This window comes from Ranitomeya imitator, chromosome 2 (genome assembly GCF_032444005.1).
Source record: "Ranitomeya imitator isolate aRanImi1 chromosome 2, aRanImi1.pri, whole genome shotgun sequence".
NCBI classification, from domain to species: Eukaryota; Metazoa; Chordata; class Amphibia; order Anura; family Dendrobatidae; genus Ranitomeya; species Ranitomeya imitator.
In genome coordinates this window covers 539049018-539069801 of record NC_091283.1, presented here as the reverse complement: position 1 = coordinate 539069801, position 20784 = coordinate 539049018, and the positions used below count along the sequence as shown (strand labels likewise).

Below are 20784 nucleotides of genomic sequence, written 5' to 3'. Positions count from 1 at the left end.
TAGACTGCCACGTTATTCCTTTTACTAGTTTGCATTGGTTAGACTGCCACGTTATTCCTTTTACTAGTTTGCATTGGTTAGACTGCCACGTTATCCCTTTTACTAGTTTGCATTGGTTAGACTGCCACGTTATCCTTGTTACTAGTTTGCATTGGTTAGACTGCCACGTTATTCCTTTTACTAGTTTGCATTAGTTAGACTGCCACGTTATCCCTTTTACTAGTTTGCATTGGTTAGACTGCCACGTTATCCTTGTTACTAGTTTGCATTGGTTAGACTGCCACGTTATTCCTTTTACTAGTTTGCATTGGTTAGACTGCCACGTTATTCCTTTTACTAGTTTGCATTGCTTAGACTGCCACGTTATTCCTTTTACTAGTTTGCATTGCTTAGACTGCCACGTTATTCCTTTTACTAGTTTGCATTGGTTAGACTGCCACGTTATCCTTGTTACTAGTTTGCATTGGTTAGACTGCCACGTTATCCTTGTTACTAGTTTGCATTGGTTAGACTGCCACGTTATTCCTTTTACTAGTTTGCATTGGTTAGACTGCCACGTTATTCCTTTTACTAGTTTGCATTGGTTAGACTGCCACGTTATCCCTTTTACTAGTTTGCATTGGTTAGACTGCCACGTTATCCTTGTTACTAGTTTGCATTGGTTAGACTGCCACGTTATTCCTTTTACTAGTTTGCATTAGTTAGACTGCCACGTTATCCCTTTTACTAGTTTGCATTGGTTAGACTGCCACGTTATCCTTGTTACTAGTTTGCATTGGTTAGACTGCCACGTTATTCCTTTTACTAGTTTGCATTGGTTAGACTGCCACGTTATTCCTTTTACTAGTTTGCATTGCTTAGACTGCCACGTTATTCCTTTTACTAGTTTGCATTGCTTAGACTGCCACGTTATTCCTTTTACTAGTTTGCATTGGTTAGACTGCCACGTTATTCCTTTTACTAGTTTGCATTGCTTAGACTGCCACGTTATTCCTTTTACTAGTTTGCATTGCTTAGACTGCCACGTTATCCCTTTTACTAGTTTGCATTGCTTAGACTGCCACGTTATTCCTTTTACTAGTTTGCATTGCTTAGACTGCCACGTTATCCCTTTTACTAGTTTGCATTGCTTAGACTGCCACGTTATTCCTTTTACTAGTTTGCATTGCTTAGACTGCCACGTTATTCCTTTTACTAGTTTGCATTGCTTAGACTGCCACGTTATTCCTTTTACTAGTTTGCATTGGTTAGACTGCCACGTTATCCTTGTTACTAGTTTGCATTGGTTAGACTGCCACGTTATCCTTGTTACTAGTTTGCATTGGTTAGACTGCCACGTTATTCCTTTTACTAGTTTGCATTGGTTAGACTGCCACGTTATTCCTTTTACTAGTTTGCATTGGTTAGACTGCCACGTTATCCCTTTTACTAGTTTGCATTGGTTAGACTGCCACGTTATCCTTGTTACTAGTTTGCATTGGTTAGACTGCCACGTTATTCCTTTTACTAGTTTGCATTAGTTAGACTGCCACGTTATCCCTTTTACTAGTTTGCATTGGTTAGACTGCCACGTTATCCTTGTTACTAGTTTGCATTGGTTAGACTGCCACGTTATTCCTTTTACTAGTTTGCATTGGTTAGACTGCCACGTTATTCCTTTTACTAGTTTGCATTGCTTAGACTGCCACGTTATTCCTTTTACTAGTTTGCATTGCTTAGACTGCCACGTTATCCCTTTTACTAGTTTGCATTGGTTAGACTGCCACGTTATCCCTTTTACTAGTTTGCATTGGTTAGACTGCCACGTTATCCTTTTTACTAGTTTGCATTGCTTAGACTGCCACGTTATCCTTTTTACTACTACTCTCCCATCTCCATGCATATGACTACTTAAAGGAATCAGTCGCCAGGTTTGTGCTATGTAATCTGGGTGCAGCATGTTGCAGAGATTGAGAGCCTGATGTCAGCACTATGTCACTTGCTGGACTGTTTGCTGTGATTTTGATACAGCCACAGTTTTCTCTACTGCAGATCTACCAGTGTTCAGAAGGCTGAGCCCTGTATAACCCCGATATATCACTGATATGACAGTAAGCTGCTAAACATTGGTGGGGGTGAGGTTACACAAAGCATTGACTAGGAGGCATGAGACACCTAGTCCTTTAGTGATAATCTCCTGCTGATAAAACTGATTTTATCGAAACAGCAACACAGCCTAGTAAGTGACCCATCACTGGAATCAGAGTCTATACCCCTATATCATGCTGCTCTCAGACTACATAACAAAAATCCGCTGACAAATTCCTTATAGATCATAGGGGGGGGAAAGTCTTGACTACTGCAATACTTTTCCTATATAATCTATCCAGATGCTACTTGTACAGGACTGTTGTGCTGCCCTTATGAAATGCAGAATGGATTACTATAGTCATGAAGAAGTTGGATCTTGGCTGATCACATTGCAGTTATCACCGTGGCCCATGTGTCTGTTTAATGGAGGTTTAACTTGAGTTTCCTGAGTGCAAAACCACCAAAGTTGTCATGTACCTCCGCGATATTTGATGTTATTTCCAGCCTCAGACATCTGTATGCCATTCGCCTTATGCCACTGAATTACTGGCTGATTTGGTAATTCTGTAATACTGGCTGTCATCAGAAAGATAGTAAATGATGATGATAACATTATCGCACAATATGCTGGAAGCCTGGTATACTTATTATGGTGATATGTAAAGGGTGGAAATGTGAAGAGCTGTCATCATCACATAAAATGAGATAAAATAAGTGTGATCTACAATCATCCCGCACTGTCCTATAAGGCCTCACTGGGAAATGCTGCTATGTTTCAGTACTAAATCCCTCGGCCTAATGATAGATGACTGTGTCCATGAAACTCAAATATTGTGCTGATTTGTTACATTATGTGAGACCAATAATCTTACAACATTATTTAAAGTCCATCTGCCACCAGATTTTACAATACAAAATTGCTCACTATTAATTAGATCTCTTAGTCTAGATGACGCTGGTGTACTTACTATGAGAATACAGGTCAGAACGCCTAAATGTTTCCCTACCTATTCTTAAAGCCTCTAGCTGGATTTGAAAAAAAAAAAAAGAAAAAAAAAGCTTTTTTTATATATACGGACTATACAGCAATTGAGACATTGATTTTAAAAGTAAGTTTACCAGCCTCATCAGGTATAATATATCTATTTAATAATATATGACATTTCTATTGTGAATTCTGGTGCAGATCCACTTTAATCGTCCAAAAGTAATTTGAGTATAGTATTTTTACAGATACTAGTATTTATCCAGCATTTACTAATGTGTTACTAGCTCCACAGATGATAGCAATAACTTGATCAGTAATTCAGATACATCTGTCATGCACATGATTGGCATTCTACTGTATATTTATAATGGGGTTACTAAGGCTCTTCCTCCTATGAGAACCTCCGTGTGGGTAAATATGAGGAACCTACATGAAACGGGCTTAACCCAATTAGAAGACCATTCTAGCTATAGGCCAAGGATTGGATCGGGGCTATAAGTCTCACACTAGAGGACCAGGTATATCCATACGTTAGAAAGACGGACAGGAGACCAGTCTCAGCAGCAGGATGCTCTATAATCAGCTTTTAGCTTTTTATTCAAGCCAATAGGGGTTATTTAAAGGTGCAGACCAAGAACAATCAGTGGGTGTACCACCACTAGGGCATCACCAGTTGTGAGAACAGGGCAGAGGCACTGCTATCATGAGGCAAGTTGAATACTTTGCCTCAGGCGGCGAAGCATCCTTAAAGACAGGGGGTGGCTGAGCGGCAGTCAGAACACGTGGTGCCGACTCTCCCTGTAATCCCTGCTCTGACACTTGATGACAGTGTAGTGTCACAACAACCTAACGTGCGGCGTACCCTGCAGGTGAATGTTACTTACAGGCTGAGGTGCAGAGGCGGTGCCCAGTCTCCTGACCTGCTGGGACACACACATTGCTGGGAGTCGAACTAGTCGCAGAGCAGTAACCGGCAGTAAGTAACTGTAAAAAACATCACTTGCCCCCACCGGCCCCACATGCTGCTGCTGCACAGCTCTATCACGGTTCACAGCTTCCCTCCATCAGACTGTCAGAAGTAGATAAGCTATGTTAACCAGCTGGGGTTTTCAGATCTGAAAGCAGTAAAGAATTGGGATATAGCAGAGTTGGTGTGTGTTACCCTATGTGGATGAGCTGAGGTTGTCAGATATGGTCCTGCTAAGACTTATTTGTACTGATTTTACTACGAGGGGGGGCGCCGTTTTGCGGTTCGCCTCAGGCAGCAGAGAGGCTAGGTTCACCCCTGGAACAGGGGTCTAATGCCTCTATTTGAATAGAGTGGTGGCCAGGTATGTGAAATACCACTACATTCATTGGCTATTGGACTGATGGACAAAGCGGAATATAGAGCTCAGCTATTTCTTTCAGTCCATAAGTTAAAAAAAATCTTGTTCATAGGTTCACTTCTTCAAAGGGGTTTTCCAGTGAAAACGAATTATCACCTCTCCATAAGAGAGGTGATAAGTAACTTTCTGATCGGTGGGTGTCGCACAGCTAGGACATGCACCAATTGGCAGATCTGTGAATTTGGATCCCCAGATCTTGAAGACAGACTTCCAACCACTGCACTATTCATTCTCTATGAGGCTGCGAGAAAAAAGCTAGATGTGGCACTCAGCAGCCATAGAAAATGAATGTGGCAGAGGTCAATTATGCCCACTGTTGTTATATTCTAGGTTCCCTGCTCTGCGGTCAGACCCCACTGGTCGACAAGGTTTTCGCCTATTCTGTTGATGGGTGATCATTTGTTTTTGCCGTAAAACCCCTTTAGGTCCGAAAGTTGTCGTCAAGAAACGCTAATGATGCGACATCTTGTGGTCAGATTGGGAAATGCAAGAAATTGAAATAAAAATTAGAAAAACAAATTGTTTTTGAATAATTTTTCTATTTCCGTTCAAGAGTTGAGTCATTACAATGCCTGAAGTTTTCCATGTTTTAATATTACTCCTTTTTTTTCTCAAGGTACAACCTCCTTCACCGGTTCCTCCACTGACTCCTCAACCAAGTGCCATCTCTATCGGTAAATTTCTGTTATTTCTATCCCACTTTGTGGTTATATAGATATCCCATACCTCGGATAGGGAACAGGACAGCAAAAATATCTATCCATATATGTAAATGTGACTTTACCTAGTTCTATAGCACTAAAGGAATATATCTTATATTGGATGGGATATTGCTCTTGCACCACCCTTCGAAATGTTAGAGAGTGGCCATGGATGGGATATTGTACCACCCTTCGAAATGTTAGAGAGTGGCCATGGATGGGATATTGTACCACCCTTCGAAATGTTAGAGAGTGGCCATGTAAGCAGCTACAGTAAATTACAACAATTTACGGTATCAAAAAAGGATTTCTACCATTGAAAATCATCTTTTTTTTGGTCAATTCACAGAGGCCAAGCCGAAAGTTGTTGGGAGATTTCAAGTAACGACCACGAAAGACCCTACTGAAAACGACACGGCATGGAGCCTCAACAGCAGCCCTGAAGTGTCTCAGACATCCGACACGACACCTGAGCTCTATGAGACCGCTTCCTCCGATACAGACTTCACCACGGATGAAGAGACAGAGGGGAATTTCTCCGAACCTGAGAGACTTACTCCCAATGTTAATATGGACACGGCTACATGGGACAAGCCGCTCAGTTGTTCAGAATCTGACACCTGCAGCCAGGATCTGGGGGATCTTCGTGATGACAGGGAAGGCTATACCCCAGTGAGTAATTACGGAGGTAAAGCAGACCCTTGTGTCCTCAACAACAATACTATGAACCTCGATGGCAGTCTCGATAACTCCACCACTGAAAGCCTTATCCAACATGGCAGCACTGTGAATGGAGAAAATACTGTGGACAATACTAAAGTAATAGCAGTAAGTGATGGGAAGGATGTGGACACGCGGGGTTCTAGCGGGGAAGAGAACACTGAGAAGACCCCTCAGCAGATCTCCACGGTTCAGGTGTGGCTTCACTACACGAGAGGCATCTCCTATGTCAGCAGCGATGACACTGAGAGTGAAGATGAGGAGATCTTTGAGGAGCTTCAGCAACTGAGACAGAAGTAAGTTTCATAGAAAAGCGAGGGTGGCCACTGCTACCATAAGAAAAAATAATACTTATCTGTTAGGGCTGGGTTGCACTCATCCATGTTTCACAATTGATGTTTTTTGAAGAACCATGAATGTGGTGGTCTGCGCCCAAAACCCAACTGTCATCAAATTAGTTTTAAACGACTGTCCTACCTTCTGCTCTAACAAAGCACAAAAATAGGTAAAAGACAAAAGAGGAGAATCTTTCATTATGTGTAATATTCATTAACCTTCAAATGCTGTTTTGAAGAATTTGGCACAAAAAACAATGATGTATACCACAAGACATGAAAGTCGCGTAAAAAAAAAGCTAATTATGAATCGAGGCTGAAATGTTTCCTAAATTTGACACTCTTTATTAGTGGCGTAGTGTAATAAAGTTTGAGAATAGAAGTTGTAAGGTTTCCATTACTCAGGTCTGATGTAAATTAAATGTAATATCATCCAAAAATAATAGTAATATCCAGCTGTCCTAGTGATTGCAAACAAAGGGCTCACGGGAGCACAGTAGAGAGTATGGAGACGAATTGTATGGATTGGAGTTTACTTTCTAGGGGTCTTTTTCTTAGAATTACTTTGTTCATCCAGGACTTTTCTTCAGTCTACAACATTGAAGCTTTGTCTTGGATTTTCATGCCACAGTGTAACTTATCGATATGAGACATGTATGGTGACAGAGCTGATCAGAGTGTATGGTGATAGAGCTGATCAGAGTGTATGGTGACAGAGCTGATCAGAGTGTATGGTGACAGAGCTGATCAGAATATATTTGACAGAGCTGATCAGAGTGTATGGTGACAGGGCTGATCAGAGTGTATGGTGACAGGGCTGATCAGAGTGTATGGTGACAGAGCTGATCAGAGTGTATGGTGACAGAGCTGATCAGAGTGTATGGTGACAGAGCTGATCAGAGTATATGGTGACAGAGCTGATCAGAGGGTATGGTGACAGAGCTGATCAGAGTGTATGGTGACAGAGCTGATCAGAGTGTATGGTGGCAGAGCTGATCAGAGTGTATGGTGGCAGAGCTGATCAGAATATATTTGACAGAGCTGATCAGAGTGTATGGTGACAGAGCTGATCAGAGTGTATGGTGATAGGGCTGATCAGAGTGTATGGTGACAGAGCTGATCAGAGGGTATGGTGACAGAGCTGATCAGAGGGTATGGTGACAGAGCTGATCAGAGTGTATGGTGACAGCTGATCAGAGGGTATGGTGACAGAGCTGATCAGAGTGTATGGTGACAGAGCTGATCAGAATATATTTGACAGAGCTGATCAGAGTGTATGATGACAGAGCTGATCAGAGTGTATGGTGACAGGGCTGATCAGAGTGTATGGTGACAGAGCTGATCAGAGTGTATGGTGGCAGAGCTGATCAGAGTATATGGTGACAGAGCTGATCAGAGGGTATGGTGACAGAGCTGATCAGAGTGTATGGTGGCAGAGCTGATCAGAGTGTATGGTGGCAGAGCTGATCAGAATATATTTGACAGAGCTGATCAGAGTGTATGGTGACAGAGCTGATCAGAGTGTATGGTGATAGGGCTGATCAGAGTGTATGGTGACAGAGCTGATCAGAGGGTATGGTGACAGAGCTGATCAGAGGGTATGGTGACAGAGCTGATCAGAGTGTATGGTGACAGCTGATCAGAGGGTATGGTGACAGAGCTGATCAGAGTGTATGGTGACAGAGCTGATCAGAATATATTTGACAGAGCTGATCAGAGTGTATGGTGACAGAGCTGATCAGAGTGTATGGTGACAGGGCTGATCAGAGTGTTTGGTGACAGAGCTGATCAGAGTGTATGGTGGCAGAGCTGATCAGAGTATATGGTGGCAGAGCTGATCAGAGTATATGGTGACAGAGCTGATCAGAGTGTATGGTGGCAGAGCTGATCAGAGTGTATGGTGGCAGAGCTGATCAGAGTGTATGGTGACAGAGCTGATCAGAGTGTATGGTGACAGAGCTGATCAGAGTGTATGGTGACAGAGCTGATCAGAGTGTATGGTGACAGAGCTGATTAGAGTGTATGGTGACAGAGCTGATCAGAGTGTATGGTGACAGAGCTGATCAGAGTGTATGGTGGCAGAGCTGACCAGAGTGTATGGTGACAGAGTTACAGATCAGATGTGGGATCAGAATTAGAAGATGTTACATATGCTGTATTGTATTACACTACTTAGCATTTACTGATTCATAATGAACATGAAAACACACTATACGGAAATTAGAGACCTGACATCCTAGTTTCTGTTTTGTAGACATATGTCCGAAGTGCAGCTATTACAAGCTCTGCAGAAGAAAGAGATTGAGGAGCTGTACTACAGGATGGGAAAAGTGCCTCCACCAGGAATTGTCTCTCCCGCAGCCATGCTCTCCAGCCGACAAAGGCGCCTTTCCAAGGGCAGCTTCAACCCATCAAGAAGAAACAGTTTGCAGAGATTAGACTTCCTCCCAGCAACTGGTAAGCTTTGATTCTACTTTACACTTCAATAATACTAATTTAATACATTTTCTTACAAAAGTTATGCTGTTTTTGAGAATACTCAAAAAATTGCAGTTTTCCATAAAAAAACACATTTTTCTCAAACTCTTGATAGTGAAAACTACATGATGTTTTGGCTGTGCTACAATCATTTCACTTAAACAGTAACCAGTGTTTTAATTCTTCTTCATAATTTAATAGTTATAAGTGAAATTAAGAAGCTGTGCAATGTATCTTATCAGATTCTCTCTTTCTGGGCTGATCATTTATTCTCAACATTCTCAATTCCTGGGTAAAATCTGTCTACAGTGTATACAGACGTTCCCATTATTGAGATAGGAGATAACTGTTGGTGCCCATTAAGTTCTATGAAGAATTGTACCTAATTTCAGGATACTGTGCAGCAGAATGTCGGTGTCTGACTCTAGTCCCTCCTGCTTCCTCTTCATAGAATCTTTTTAGCACCAACTGTTATCTCCTATTTCAGTAATGGAGAAATCTGTCTTCATTGAATACAGATTTTATCCATTAACTGAGAATGAAAGATCATTCCAGGAGGAGAAAGAAGCAGATTTCTTTGATAAGATGTATCAAAGTTACTTATTTTTATGTGCGCTATTGATTTATTAAATGAAAATGTAAACACGGTGACCATATTACAACATATTTAAAGTGTTTTTGCTGTTTTCTAATCAATTAAATAATAGCTATTATTACATATCATATAAACAGGAATTAGGAAGAATTCAATCGGAGGAAGCAGTACTGGATCACAGGATCAACGTCCAGGAAAAGGGATCACATTTACGGGAGATGTAACGAGAATGGTGAGTAGACACGTTGAATTGTCAGCATGCTAGTGCCATTATTTTACGACTGATAGAACATGTCTGTGTCGTCTCTTTATAGAGGTTGTCCACTACTCGGACACCCCCTTCTCAATCTCTATGTTTCCCCTAAAATAATGACACTCGGGTGCTGGTGCCGTTCCTGCAATATCAGCATTGGCTCTCCTGGGGCTCAGGTGACATGGTAATGTAGCGCGATCTTTTCTGCCAATCACTGCTGGCTTCACTCTCCCTTCCTTCGGACAAATCAGACATCTGCTCTCTCATCTCTTCCAAATGTCAATTGTGTCTGTAGCAGAAGAGAATGAAGCCATCGCTGATTGGCTGCAGGGATAACTTTACATAACAATGTCGCCAATCCACGGGAGAGCTAGTGCCAACATCTCCGGAACGGCGCCAGCACTGCAGGTGAGTTCAAGTTTTATTATTTTACTAGGGGGAAACATAGGCTTTGTCTAAGTGGTGGACAAGCCCTTAAAGCTTTATGGGGCAAGCAGCTTTGGTAAAGCATCCAAAGAAACATATTAGAAGAGTCATCATACCCTTTTAGTAATGCTCTGAGATTTGTATCACATTTTAGTAAAAATTTGTTTTTCTTGTCTGATTGACCATGAAGTGAACTTGTAATCTCCAAAAATGCTATATACCTGCAGATATAGTCTTTATCTGCAGATAAATAGCGTTTAAATCATGCCTAGCAGACTTACTGTAGAGGCGGCTACAGGGAGAAAATAAAGTTATATTCTCCCTGCAGCCTTAAAAGGCTATGTTGGCTGAAAGGTAAAAAAGCTATGGTTTTTGGAGCAAACAGAGGAACACAAAAACAAAACCGTAAATATGAAATAACTGATCATTTAGGGGTAAAAGTGGAGATGAAAAGTCGAAAGTGAAAAAATGTCTGAGTGCCTAAATTTCTCCATAAATAAATTATTTTCAAGGTAGTAGAACAGCATCAAACATTTGGCAATCTGATTAAGTGTAACCCCTCTTCCTCCCAAACATGCATACTGTACATATACATTTGTGCAACCTAATGAAAATAAGTAACAGATAAAAATGTCTACACAAAATTTTCTGTGTGATCGCCTAACGTGTTTCCTGTTATGTTCTAACTTTTTTCTTGCAGAACTACAGTCATGGCCAAAAGTATTAACACCCCTGCAATTCTGTCAGATAATACTCAGTTTCTTCCTGAAAAAAATTCTTTGGTATTATTATCTTCATTTAATTTGTCTTAAATGAAAAAAACACAAAAAGAATTGTCCTAAAGCCAAATTGGATATAATTCCACACCAAACATAAAAAGGGGGTGGACAAAAGTATTGGCACCCTTCGAAAAATCATGTGATGCTTCCCTAATTTGTGTAATTAACAGCACCTGTAACTTACCTGTGGCACCTAACAGGTGTTGGCAATAACTAAATCACACTTGCAGCCAGCTGACATGGATTAAAGTTGACTCAACCTCTGTCCTGTGTCCTTCTGTGTACCACATTGAGCATGGAGAAAAGAAAGAAGACCAAAGAACTGTCTGAGGACTTGAGAAACCAAATTGTGAGGAAGCATGAGCAATCTCAAGGCTACAAGTCCATCTCCAAAGACCTGGATGTTCCTGTGACTACCATGCGCAGTGTCATCAAGAAATTTAAAGCCCATGGCACTGTGGCTAACCTCCCTAAATGTGAATGGAAAAGAAAAATTGACAAAAGATTTAAACGCAAGATTGTGCGGATGTTGGATAAAGAACCTAGACTAACATCCAAACAAGTTCAAGCTGCCCTGCAGTCCGAGGGTACAACAGTGTCAACCCGTACTATCCATCGGCGTCTGAGTGAAAAGGGACTGTATGGTAGGAGACCCAGGAAGACCCCACTTCTTACCCCAAGACATAAAAAAGCCTGGCTGGAGTTTGCCAAAACTAACCTGAAAAAGCCTAAAACGTTTTGGAAGAATGTTCTCTGGTCAGATGAGACAAAAGTAGAGCTTTTTGGGCAAAGGCATCAACATAGAGTTTACAGGAGAAAAAAAGAGGCATTCAAAGATAAGAACACGGTCCCTACAGTCAAACATAGCGGAGGTTCCCTGATGTTTTGGGGTTGCTTTGCTGCGTCTGGCACTGGACTGCTTGACCGTGTGCATGGCATTATGAAGTCTGAAGACTACCAACAAATTTTGCAGCATAATGTAGGGCCCAGTGTGAGAAAGCTGGGTCTCCCTCAGAGGTCATGGGTCTTCCAGCAGGACAATGACCCAAAACACACTTCAAAAAGCACTAGAAAATGGTTTGAGAGAAAGCACTGGAGGCTTCTAAGGTAGCCAGCAATGAGTCCAGACCTGAATCCCAATAGAACACCTGTGGAGAGATCTAAAAATGGCAGTTTGGAGAAGGCACCCTTCAAATATCAGGGACCTGGAGCAGTTTGCCAAAGAAGAATGGTCTAAAATTCCAGCAGAGCATTGTAAGAAACTCATTGATGGTTACCGGAAGCGGTTGGTCGCAGTTATTTTGGCTAAAGGTTGTGCAACCAAGTATTAGGCTGACGGTGCCAATACTTTTGTCTGGCCCATTTTTGGAGTTTTGTGTGAAATGATCAATGTTTTGCTTTTTGCTTCATTCTCTTTTGTGTTTTTTCATTTAATACAAATTAAATGAAGATAATAATACCAAATAATTTGTGTTTGCAATCATTTTCAGGAAGAAACTGAGTATTATCTAACAGAATTGCAGGGGTGTCAATACTTTTGGCCATGACTGTACAGTAGGATTCCTGCTGGCTGCGGTAACCTGCAACACTAATGTTTCTTTTCCATTGATTTTTATACCTGACCTACATAGAAATAATAGTTGCAATATTTTGATTTGTTTTAGGTGACTACTGGGGGAATTCACAGTGACTCTTGTGATCAGGACGAGAAAGGGAAAGTAAAGGTAATCTAATAGTCAAATGTACATTTTTAAATAACAGGTTTGATGAAAAAATTCTAAGTGGAAATGCTGCTAAAATTAATTTCAGATTAACAAGCAACCACAGGTACACCAATCGCTTGATTGGCAATGATAAAATCAACACAAAATAGACTATATATTTTAGTGCCCGTGACTAGTGTCCTGTGGAGAAGAGTGTGGCAAACACCAACGTACCAGAGGAGAGCAACCACAGCCAATATGAAATAATCCAAGAAGAGCCACCAGGCAGGGATGAGATATAACAATGTCTTTATTATATATAATTGGCAATTTTAACAATAATGATAAAATACCGAAAAATGTGCGCACACAAGGACAATATAATACATAAAAAGTCAAAAGAATTATTTAAAAAATTGGTACAGGCTGACCCAAAACAAATATATAATAAATATATAATAGCAGGTACATACAACCCCCACAGAAAGTATATAAATAGCTAACATAGTATGGCCCAGAAGTTACACATACCCATAATGGACACTCTATACTGTAATATGTGCAAATTATAGCAAGAAAATAATAAATTTGGTCACAATTGCCAAGTTACACGTGCAAAAAAACTGCAATATAAAGTGCCAAAAAAAGGGAAAAATTTAATATATCAAAATGAATAAAAGGTATATTGAAAAATAGCATACAATTCCCCTCTATTGTGCTTCATTGGCCATATTGGCACATGGTTCATACTGTGGTATTTTGGCTGCAGTGTAGACCGGGTAGTGGCAACTCCCTTGTGTCTTTATATAGCAGTTACATTCCTTGCTGTGCAACTGCACAAACGTCTAGCTATTACGTGTGGTCACTCTATTGGCGCTTTTGCACATTGCAGTATTGTTGCACATTACTATTAAAATAGCAATTGCTTAGTTGTAGCAACTCTTTGAGGAAGTTATAAATCCTACGGTCTTCGCACATTTTTGCACTTTGCACTTTTTTTGCATGATACACTTTATAGCGTATTATAATATGACATATTAATTATTTTATTCATTTTGATATATTACATTTTTCCCTTTTTTTGGCACTTTATATTGCAGTTTTTTTGCACGTGTAACTTGGCAATTGTGACCAAGTTATATTATATATTTGTTTTGGGTCAGCCTGTACCAATTTTTTAAATAATTCTTTTGACTTTTTATATATTATATTGTCCTTGTGTGCGCACATTTTTCGGTATTTTATCATTATTGTTAAAATTGCCAATTATATATAATAAAGACATTGTTATATCTCATCCCTGCCTGGTGGCTCTTCTTGGATTATTTCATATTGGCTGTGGTTGCTCTCCTCTAAAATTAATTTCAGTGATGTTAGAAGAAGTAGATCTAACTATTTTCTATCATTGGAAGGAGCCATACTGTTCAGCAGGAGTCTGAACTCTCAGACATATCAAAATGGTTTAAAGGGAACTTGTCACCACCCGAAATGATACTTAATTGTGTGAGCGGGGTAATCTGCAGGTAAATAGCATTTAAACCATTCCTGGTTGCCTTACTGGTGCAACGGCTGCAGGGAGAAAATTAAGTTATATTCTATCTTCAGCCACTTGCTTTGAGTCATTGCGATGGTGTAGGGAGCTGTTAGAACATACAGTACGTGTGTCTAGATATAAAGCCTGTTCTGTAAGTGCAGACTGTCAAAGTACTGATCAATGATTACAGAGGGCCCATACTTCATTGAGCTTTGAGGGTAAGTGCTCCCTGCAACCCCAATAACTGGAAGCGAGTGGCTGCAGAAACAATATAGTCGCATGTAAAAGTTTGGGCACCGCTGATGAAAATTAGCTTGCCCAAACTTTTACATACCACTGTAGCTTTACTTTCTCCTTGTAGCCGGTGCTCCAGTAAGGCAGCCAGGCATAATTTAAATGCCATTTACCTAACAGCGTTTCTGGATGTGACAAGTTAGCTTTAAGCTAGGTGTTATTTAATAAGTATATTAAAACTGACATGAAAAAATATAAGATCATATTGCTGAAGTGTGCAATTATAAGAAGTAATGACATAAACCTAGTGCCATCCAGCGCATACAAAGTTAGTAAATGGAGCTAAGGACAATACACCTCATTTTGCTGTGCATGCGCCGTATGATGTCTCCCGGCTTCTGGAATGTCCTTGGGAGATCAGGACCACTCAGCAGACTTTTCAAACATAGCCCACACCACCTTACTTTAAAACATTTTTTCCTTTATGATGCAAAGGTCATTTCAGAGATTGACATCTTTGGAAACCTATTACCATTCTCTCAATGATTTGTTGGTGATTTAAGAGATGTAGATGGATAACAAGTTCCCTTTACAACATTCCAGCACTTTCCCAGTAAATATTCTTAAACACCATTGGATTGGCATTATGACTGAGTAAACCTGCTCTTACTTACTTTGTCTTTTTTCTTCTTCACAGTAAAGTCTTCAACTCATCTGAACACTTGAAGATGCTGAGATAAAAAACAGACTACCTCAAGCAGACCTTTTCTGCTAGCTTCTGCCATGTTATGGTTGAGACTTATCCAACAAGACCTATTGATTGCTGTGGGGAATTGTGCAAACAGCTGAGAAGTGAAAGGATCTGCACCTTGCCTTGATGGTCATCATCACCCAACACATGGGTGTAACGGACCATGGTTGCCTCAGTGACTGCTCATTTAGACTTTTCATTTGATAATCATGAATGTCTCATTTTATTGTTCTGGGTTTTATTCCCAAAAGGACATTGCAAGATTATTCACAAAAATTAACTGCTTGAAATGTGAGGACCCACTGGAAACAGCGCTCAGACATGTTGTTGGCTTTGGTTGGATGTTCTCCATTCTTAGAATGTGAGTTCCATGACCTTGCACTTTGGACTTCTTCAGAGATGAGATCTGGAAAGTCACCTGCCAACACTTTTTTTGCCATTTTGCATATTATTTTTTTCTTTTAACTTCAGGCTACAATTAACAATGAATGTGCATTATCTCTAAAGCTATAGCAATACAATATGAGATTTAGATATGGTTGAATGTGGAAAATGTGAATGAGACTTGTAGATATTACACATGGAATGTGAATAAGAGAAGTTGTATTAAACTGTGGTCCTCGAAAACTGTCAGGATCTAAAGATTGTACAAAGCAAAGCTAAGTGCTTTAAACTCAGTAAGTCCTGTCTTGGAGGAAACCCTTATCTATGTCTGTCACTTTTAGAACTCAAACATAACTCAGATATGGGAGATGTTCTTGAAAATTGGTTGCTGGCCTTGTTATGTGTAACTACGAAAGGGCCACACTGTATAATATAATGTGAAATGATACTGGGTAACTTTCTGCTGACATATAGATGTTATATATATATGATTTTATATAGTATATAGTAAAAAAAATCTGGCATCCAATAATGCAGAACATCTTATAATATGGATCCTATTTCCTGGGTAGAAATGCAATATAATGTGGGAGGCTAGAAATAGAAAGGTGACCTCTGATCATCAATTAGGAAATTCTTCCGATTGGGTTAACCAAATCATAGTAGCAGATTTCAGGTTTCGATAAACTTTAGAAAAAAATCACAAACCAGTAGATTTTGGCGAAACCTCCAAAATCTTCCCTGACGTATGATGTTTTTCCGGTTCTAAGGGGAGACGTCTGACAGTGGTTTAATCCCCTCTCACCATTAAAACACGTGCAAGCTTGGACACACTGAATGTTCACGTATACTGAGGTCAAGAGGAATAGCTGTTGGAGGAATGATTGATTGGCCAACAGCTATCATTAGAAGTGATATTTCTCTGCTTCTCTATAACCACCCGAGTACAGAATAACTCATGACCAGCACCTATCATTTCTTATTGATGCCAAATTAAAATATTTTTTTTTCTGTATCATGTAATAAAGCTCAACATTATTAACATGATTGGCTTCTTTGTATACAGGTTATACTCCATGTGACGCTAGTCACAACCCACAGTCAGGCTCTGAGTCAGCAAAGTAAAATGTTCTGGGGTCAATACCAAAAGAGCACGTAATAAACCAAGGGAAAATACGAAGTCGTAAGTCAGGTCACATTCCAGGGTCAGAATACCAGAGAAATAGCAGATAAGCAAAGGGGCAATAACAAGCAGGTAGTCAGAACACGGTCCAAAGGTCAGCAGCAGAAGATCAGAAGCAATGGGGCAATATCAAACGGGTAGTCAGAACATGGTCCAAAGGTTAGCAGCAGAAGATCAGAAGCAAAGAGGCAATAACAAATGGGTAGTCAGAACATGGACCAAAGGTCAGCAGCAGAAGATCAGAAGCAATGGGGCAATATCAAACAGGTAGTCAGAACATGGTCCAAAGGTCAGCAGCAGAAGATCAGAAGCAAAGGGGCAATAACAAATGGGTAGTCAGAAGATGGTCCAAAGGTCAGCAGCAGAAGATCAGAAGCAAAGGGGCAATAATAAATGGGTAGTCAGAAGATGGTCCAAAGGTCAGCAGCAGAAGATCAGAACTTACAGCACAGGGATGAGGCGAACACACACCAGGGAGCACAAGCTTTTGACTGGCAATAATCTGGGCCAGACAGCTCATCTAAATAGCAGGGCAATTACCAAGAACAGAGAGCACCTGTGAAAATCTCTGCACCTCCCAGTCTCAGATTGACCGCTCGGTTGACCTATCAAAGCAATGACAGGTCAGCACGCCCCAGCACAGGATAGGATGATGTCCATCACAGAGTCCAGACACTCTGAGCAGAGGAATCGCGACACTCCAACAAAATAACATAACACAAACCACATACATTTTTGGTTTTTCAGGATTACTTAAACAAATACCAGCATAAAGTTTGTACTTTGGCAGGAAAAGGCTGAAATAGTGGAAATGAGTAATAGCCATTTCTCATTACATAGCTCTTGTAAGTAAATTGCTAAGTAATAAGAGTCTATGACTTATTCCTCACATTTCCCTTCTCCAATGCTAAGATAACTACAGAATAAATGCATTTTCCCAGAGGTCATACTGGTCATGTAATCAGGGTTGTAGCTATTATATAATGCCATGAGAGTAACTTAGGTATTATTTTTCAGAACATGCACACATGGTGTTAAAACTTCCAGCCTCCTCCTTGAGCTATCCATTTCAGCACCAAAATTTGTGCATTTTTCACACCAATATTTCCTGTTATAAAGGATAAAAGACAAGAAAGCACCTAATGGAACGGAAAATCCAGTTTTTTGGTAGGAAGAATAACTACATAGTACAAATACTTACTAATTGTGTCTCTGTACAGTATGAAAGTTGCAGATTGTGCCAGCATCCTTTTTATCCAATGATGTGGTAATCAGACTTGTTCTTGCTGAAGAAATGGCCATTCTTTAAAGCACCACTCCAGGGCTTTTTTTATTGCACCACTGGAGTGGTGCTTTAAATGTAAGTCCCCCGACCCTTGTCTTATATTCACCTGTCATCCCCTTCATTCTTTTCCAGCGTTGCTACGATCAGTCTGTGGTGAAAAGTGACCTGCCGGCGCGATCCAGTGTCTGCTGGAGTGCATCGGAGGTCACTGTTCAATGCAAGCCTATTACAGCCTTGTTCTGGCTCTCATAGACGTGTATTGAGAGCTTGTGATGTAACTTATGACTTCCGGACAGTCAGAAGTTACAGGCACAAGATGGTGCCACGAGACCGGGGCGGCGTCGGTAAAAAGTGGAGCCACCGAAAGGTAAGTATAAGAACTGGGGTAGGGGACTTAAAGAGCGAAAAATAAAAGCTGGAGTGGCAATTTAAGAGGTGTGTGCAAATAGGTAATGCCCATCTCTCTCTAAACGTGTTGTAGCACAGTCCCAACTTTTGTGCAGTGCGCTATTCTTTTCATCCATTGATCAGTGCGTTCTTCCCATATGTCATCAACGGACTCCTTTCATCTTCTTGGTACTATTCTGAGCCACATTGCACGAAATTATTTGGGCACAATATTGATAGTAAAGGAAAGTGAGTTGCCATCTCACCAATTGACAAGCGTGTAAATTTTCTGCGCCATCTCAGGCCATTAAGAAATAATTTAACAACATGTATGTTAGTCTTCAGGGCATGCACACATAGTGTTAAATAATCCAGCCTCCTCCAACAACTTCAGCTGTTCATTCGATCTCCAAAATTGGTGCATTTTTCACAATAATATTTCCTATTATATAGGATAATACAACTACAAAGCGCCTAATGGTACAGGAAATCTAACATTTCAGTAAGCTGAATAAATTCATCACTAAGACCAAAAAGAAAATTAAGGTACTTTTAGAGAACATGACCTTGCTGAGGAACTGGTCACTATACTCGTATAAAGGCTAGATGTGCAAAAAGGTTGAGTCCAATACTTCCTAATGGAGTCTCTCTACAGTACGACAGTTGCAGAATGTGCCCTCGTCCCTTTTATCCAATGATGAGACTTTCTTCGATTGTGTTATCAGGGTACTCCAGCTTTAGAGAAGTTCAACACATGTTAAAAGACTTCTTCTTGCTAAAAAAAAAAAGGTAATTCTTTAAGAAGTGTGTGCAAATAGGTAGTGTCCATCTATGTCAAAACATTTTGCACCAGTCCAACTTTTGTGTGTTGAGTTGCTATTCTATTCATCCATTGATCACTGTGTTCTTATCATATTTCATCAATGGACACCCTTTAGCTTCTTGCCATCAAAAGTCGCCTATCATGTCCTATGATTTGAGAATCATACAGACAGTATTGTATTATCATTGTGTTGTTATAATGTGCTGCTTCGTTGCTATTCAACAAGGTTTGCCCTCTTTAGAAGTTTGTCCTTCTTCTCTCCGTCTCTCTCTGATGTAGCTCTGATGTCAGTATCCCCGTCTTTCTTCTGCACTCTTCTTCCTCATTCACTGTCTGTCAGCCATCTTAGAAGCTCATGTGTATGCAGTCCTGTTTCTGAATAGTCTTTTTTACCTACTGTATGTGTGCATATCTACAAGAATTTAGCTGGAAAATAAACCTTCTTTTGGAATGGTAATACGTGCCTCCTGCAGTCAAGTTCAAGCTATCTGATGATATACAGTGGGGCAAAAAAGTATTTAGTCAGTCAGCAATAGTGCAAGTTCCACCACTTAAAAAGATGAGAGGCGTCTGTAATTTACATCATAGGTAGACCTCAACTATGGGAGACAAACTGAGAAAAAAAAATCCAGAAAATCACATTGTCTGTTTTTTTTAACATTTTATTTGCATATTATGGTGGAAAATAAGTATTTGGTCAGAAACAAAATTTCATCTCAATACTTTGTAATATATCCTTTGTTGGCAATGACAGAGGTCAAACGTTTTCTGTAAGTCTTCACAAGGTTGCCACACACTGTTGTTGGTATGTTGGCCCATTCCTTCATGCAGATCTCCTCTAGAGCAGTGATGTTTTTGGCTTTTCGCTTGGCAACACGGACTTTCAACTCCCTCCAAAGGTTTTCTATAGGGTTGAGATCTGGAGACTGGCTAGGCCACTCCAGGACCTTGAAATGCTTCTTACAAAGCCACTCCTTCGTTGCCCTGGCGGTGTGCTTTGGATCATTGTCATGTTGAAAGACCCAGCCACGTTTCATCTTCAATGCCCTTGCTGATGGAAGGAGGTTTGCACTCAAAATCTCACGATACATGGCCCCATTCATTCTTTCATGTACCCGGATCAGTCGTCCTGGCCCCTTTGCAGAGAAACAGCCCCAAAGCATGATGTTTCCACCACCATGCTTTACAGTAGGTATGGTGTTTGATGGATGCAACTCAGTATTCTTTTTCCTCCAAACACGACAAGTTGTGTTTCTACCAAACAGTTCCAGTTTGGTTTCATCAGACCATAGGACATTCTCACAAAACTCCTCTGGATCATCCAAATGCTCTCTAGCAAACTTCAGACGGGCCCGGACATGTACTGGCTTAAGCAGTGGGACACATCTGGCACTGCAGGATCTGAGTCCATGGTGGCGTAGTGTGTTACTTATGGTAGACCTTGTTACATTGGTCCCAGCTCTCTGCAGTTCATTCACTAGGTCCTCCCGCGTGGTTCTGGGATTTTTGCTCACCGTTCTTGTGATCATTCTGACCCCACGGGGTGGGATTTTGGTGGAGCCCCAGATCGAGGGAGATTATCAGTGGTCTTGTATGTCTTCCATTTTCTAATTATTGCTCCCACTGTTGATTTCTTCACTCCAAGCTGGTTGGCTATTGCAGATTCAGTCTTCCCAGCCTGGTGCAGGGCTACAATTTTGTTTCTGGTGTCCTTTGACAGCTCTTTGGTCTTCACCATAGTGGAGTTTGGAGTCAGACTGTTTGAGG

The 20784-nt window shown here is 40.6% G+C and overlaps 1 protein-coding gene across 1 annotated transcript in view; it reads left to right on the top strand.

Annotated features, from left to right (window-relative positions):
• WNK4 (WNK lysine deficient protein kinase 4) overlaps positions 1–16385 on the top strand; it is a 177027-nt gene extending 160642 nt beyond the window's left edge. Inside the window, exons 16-21 of the mRNA XM_069751905.1 lie at positions 5063–5120; positions 5497–6163; positions 8457–8659; positions 9413–9507; positions 12398–12457; positions 14902–16385. Of these exons, the coding sequence (XP_069608006.1) occupies positions 5063–5120; positions 5497–6163; positions 8457–8659; positions 9413–9507; positions 12398–12457; positions 14902–14904 (1086 nt within the window). The 3' untranslated portion in view covers positions 14905–16385. The remainder of the gene's footprint in view (positions 1–5062; positions 5121–5496; positions 6164–8456; positions 8660–9412; positions 9508–12397; positions 12458–14901) is intronic.
• Positions 16386–20784: the final 4399 nt, after the last annotated feature.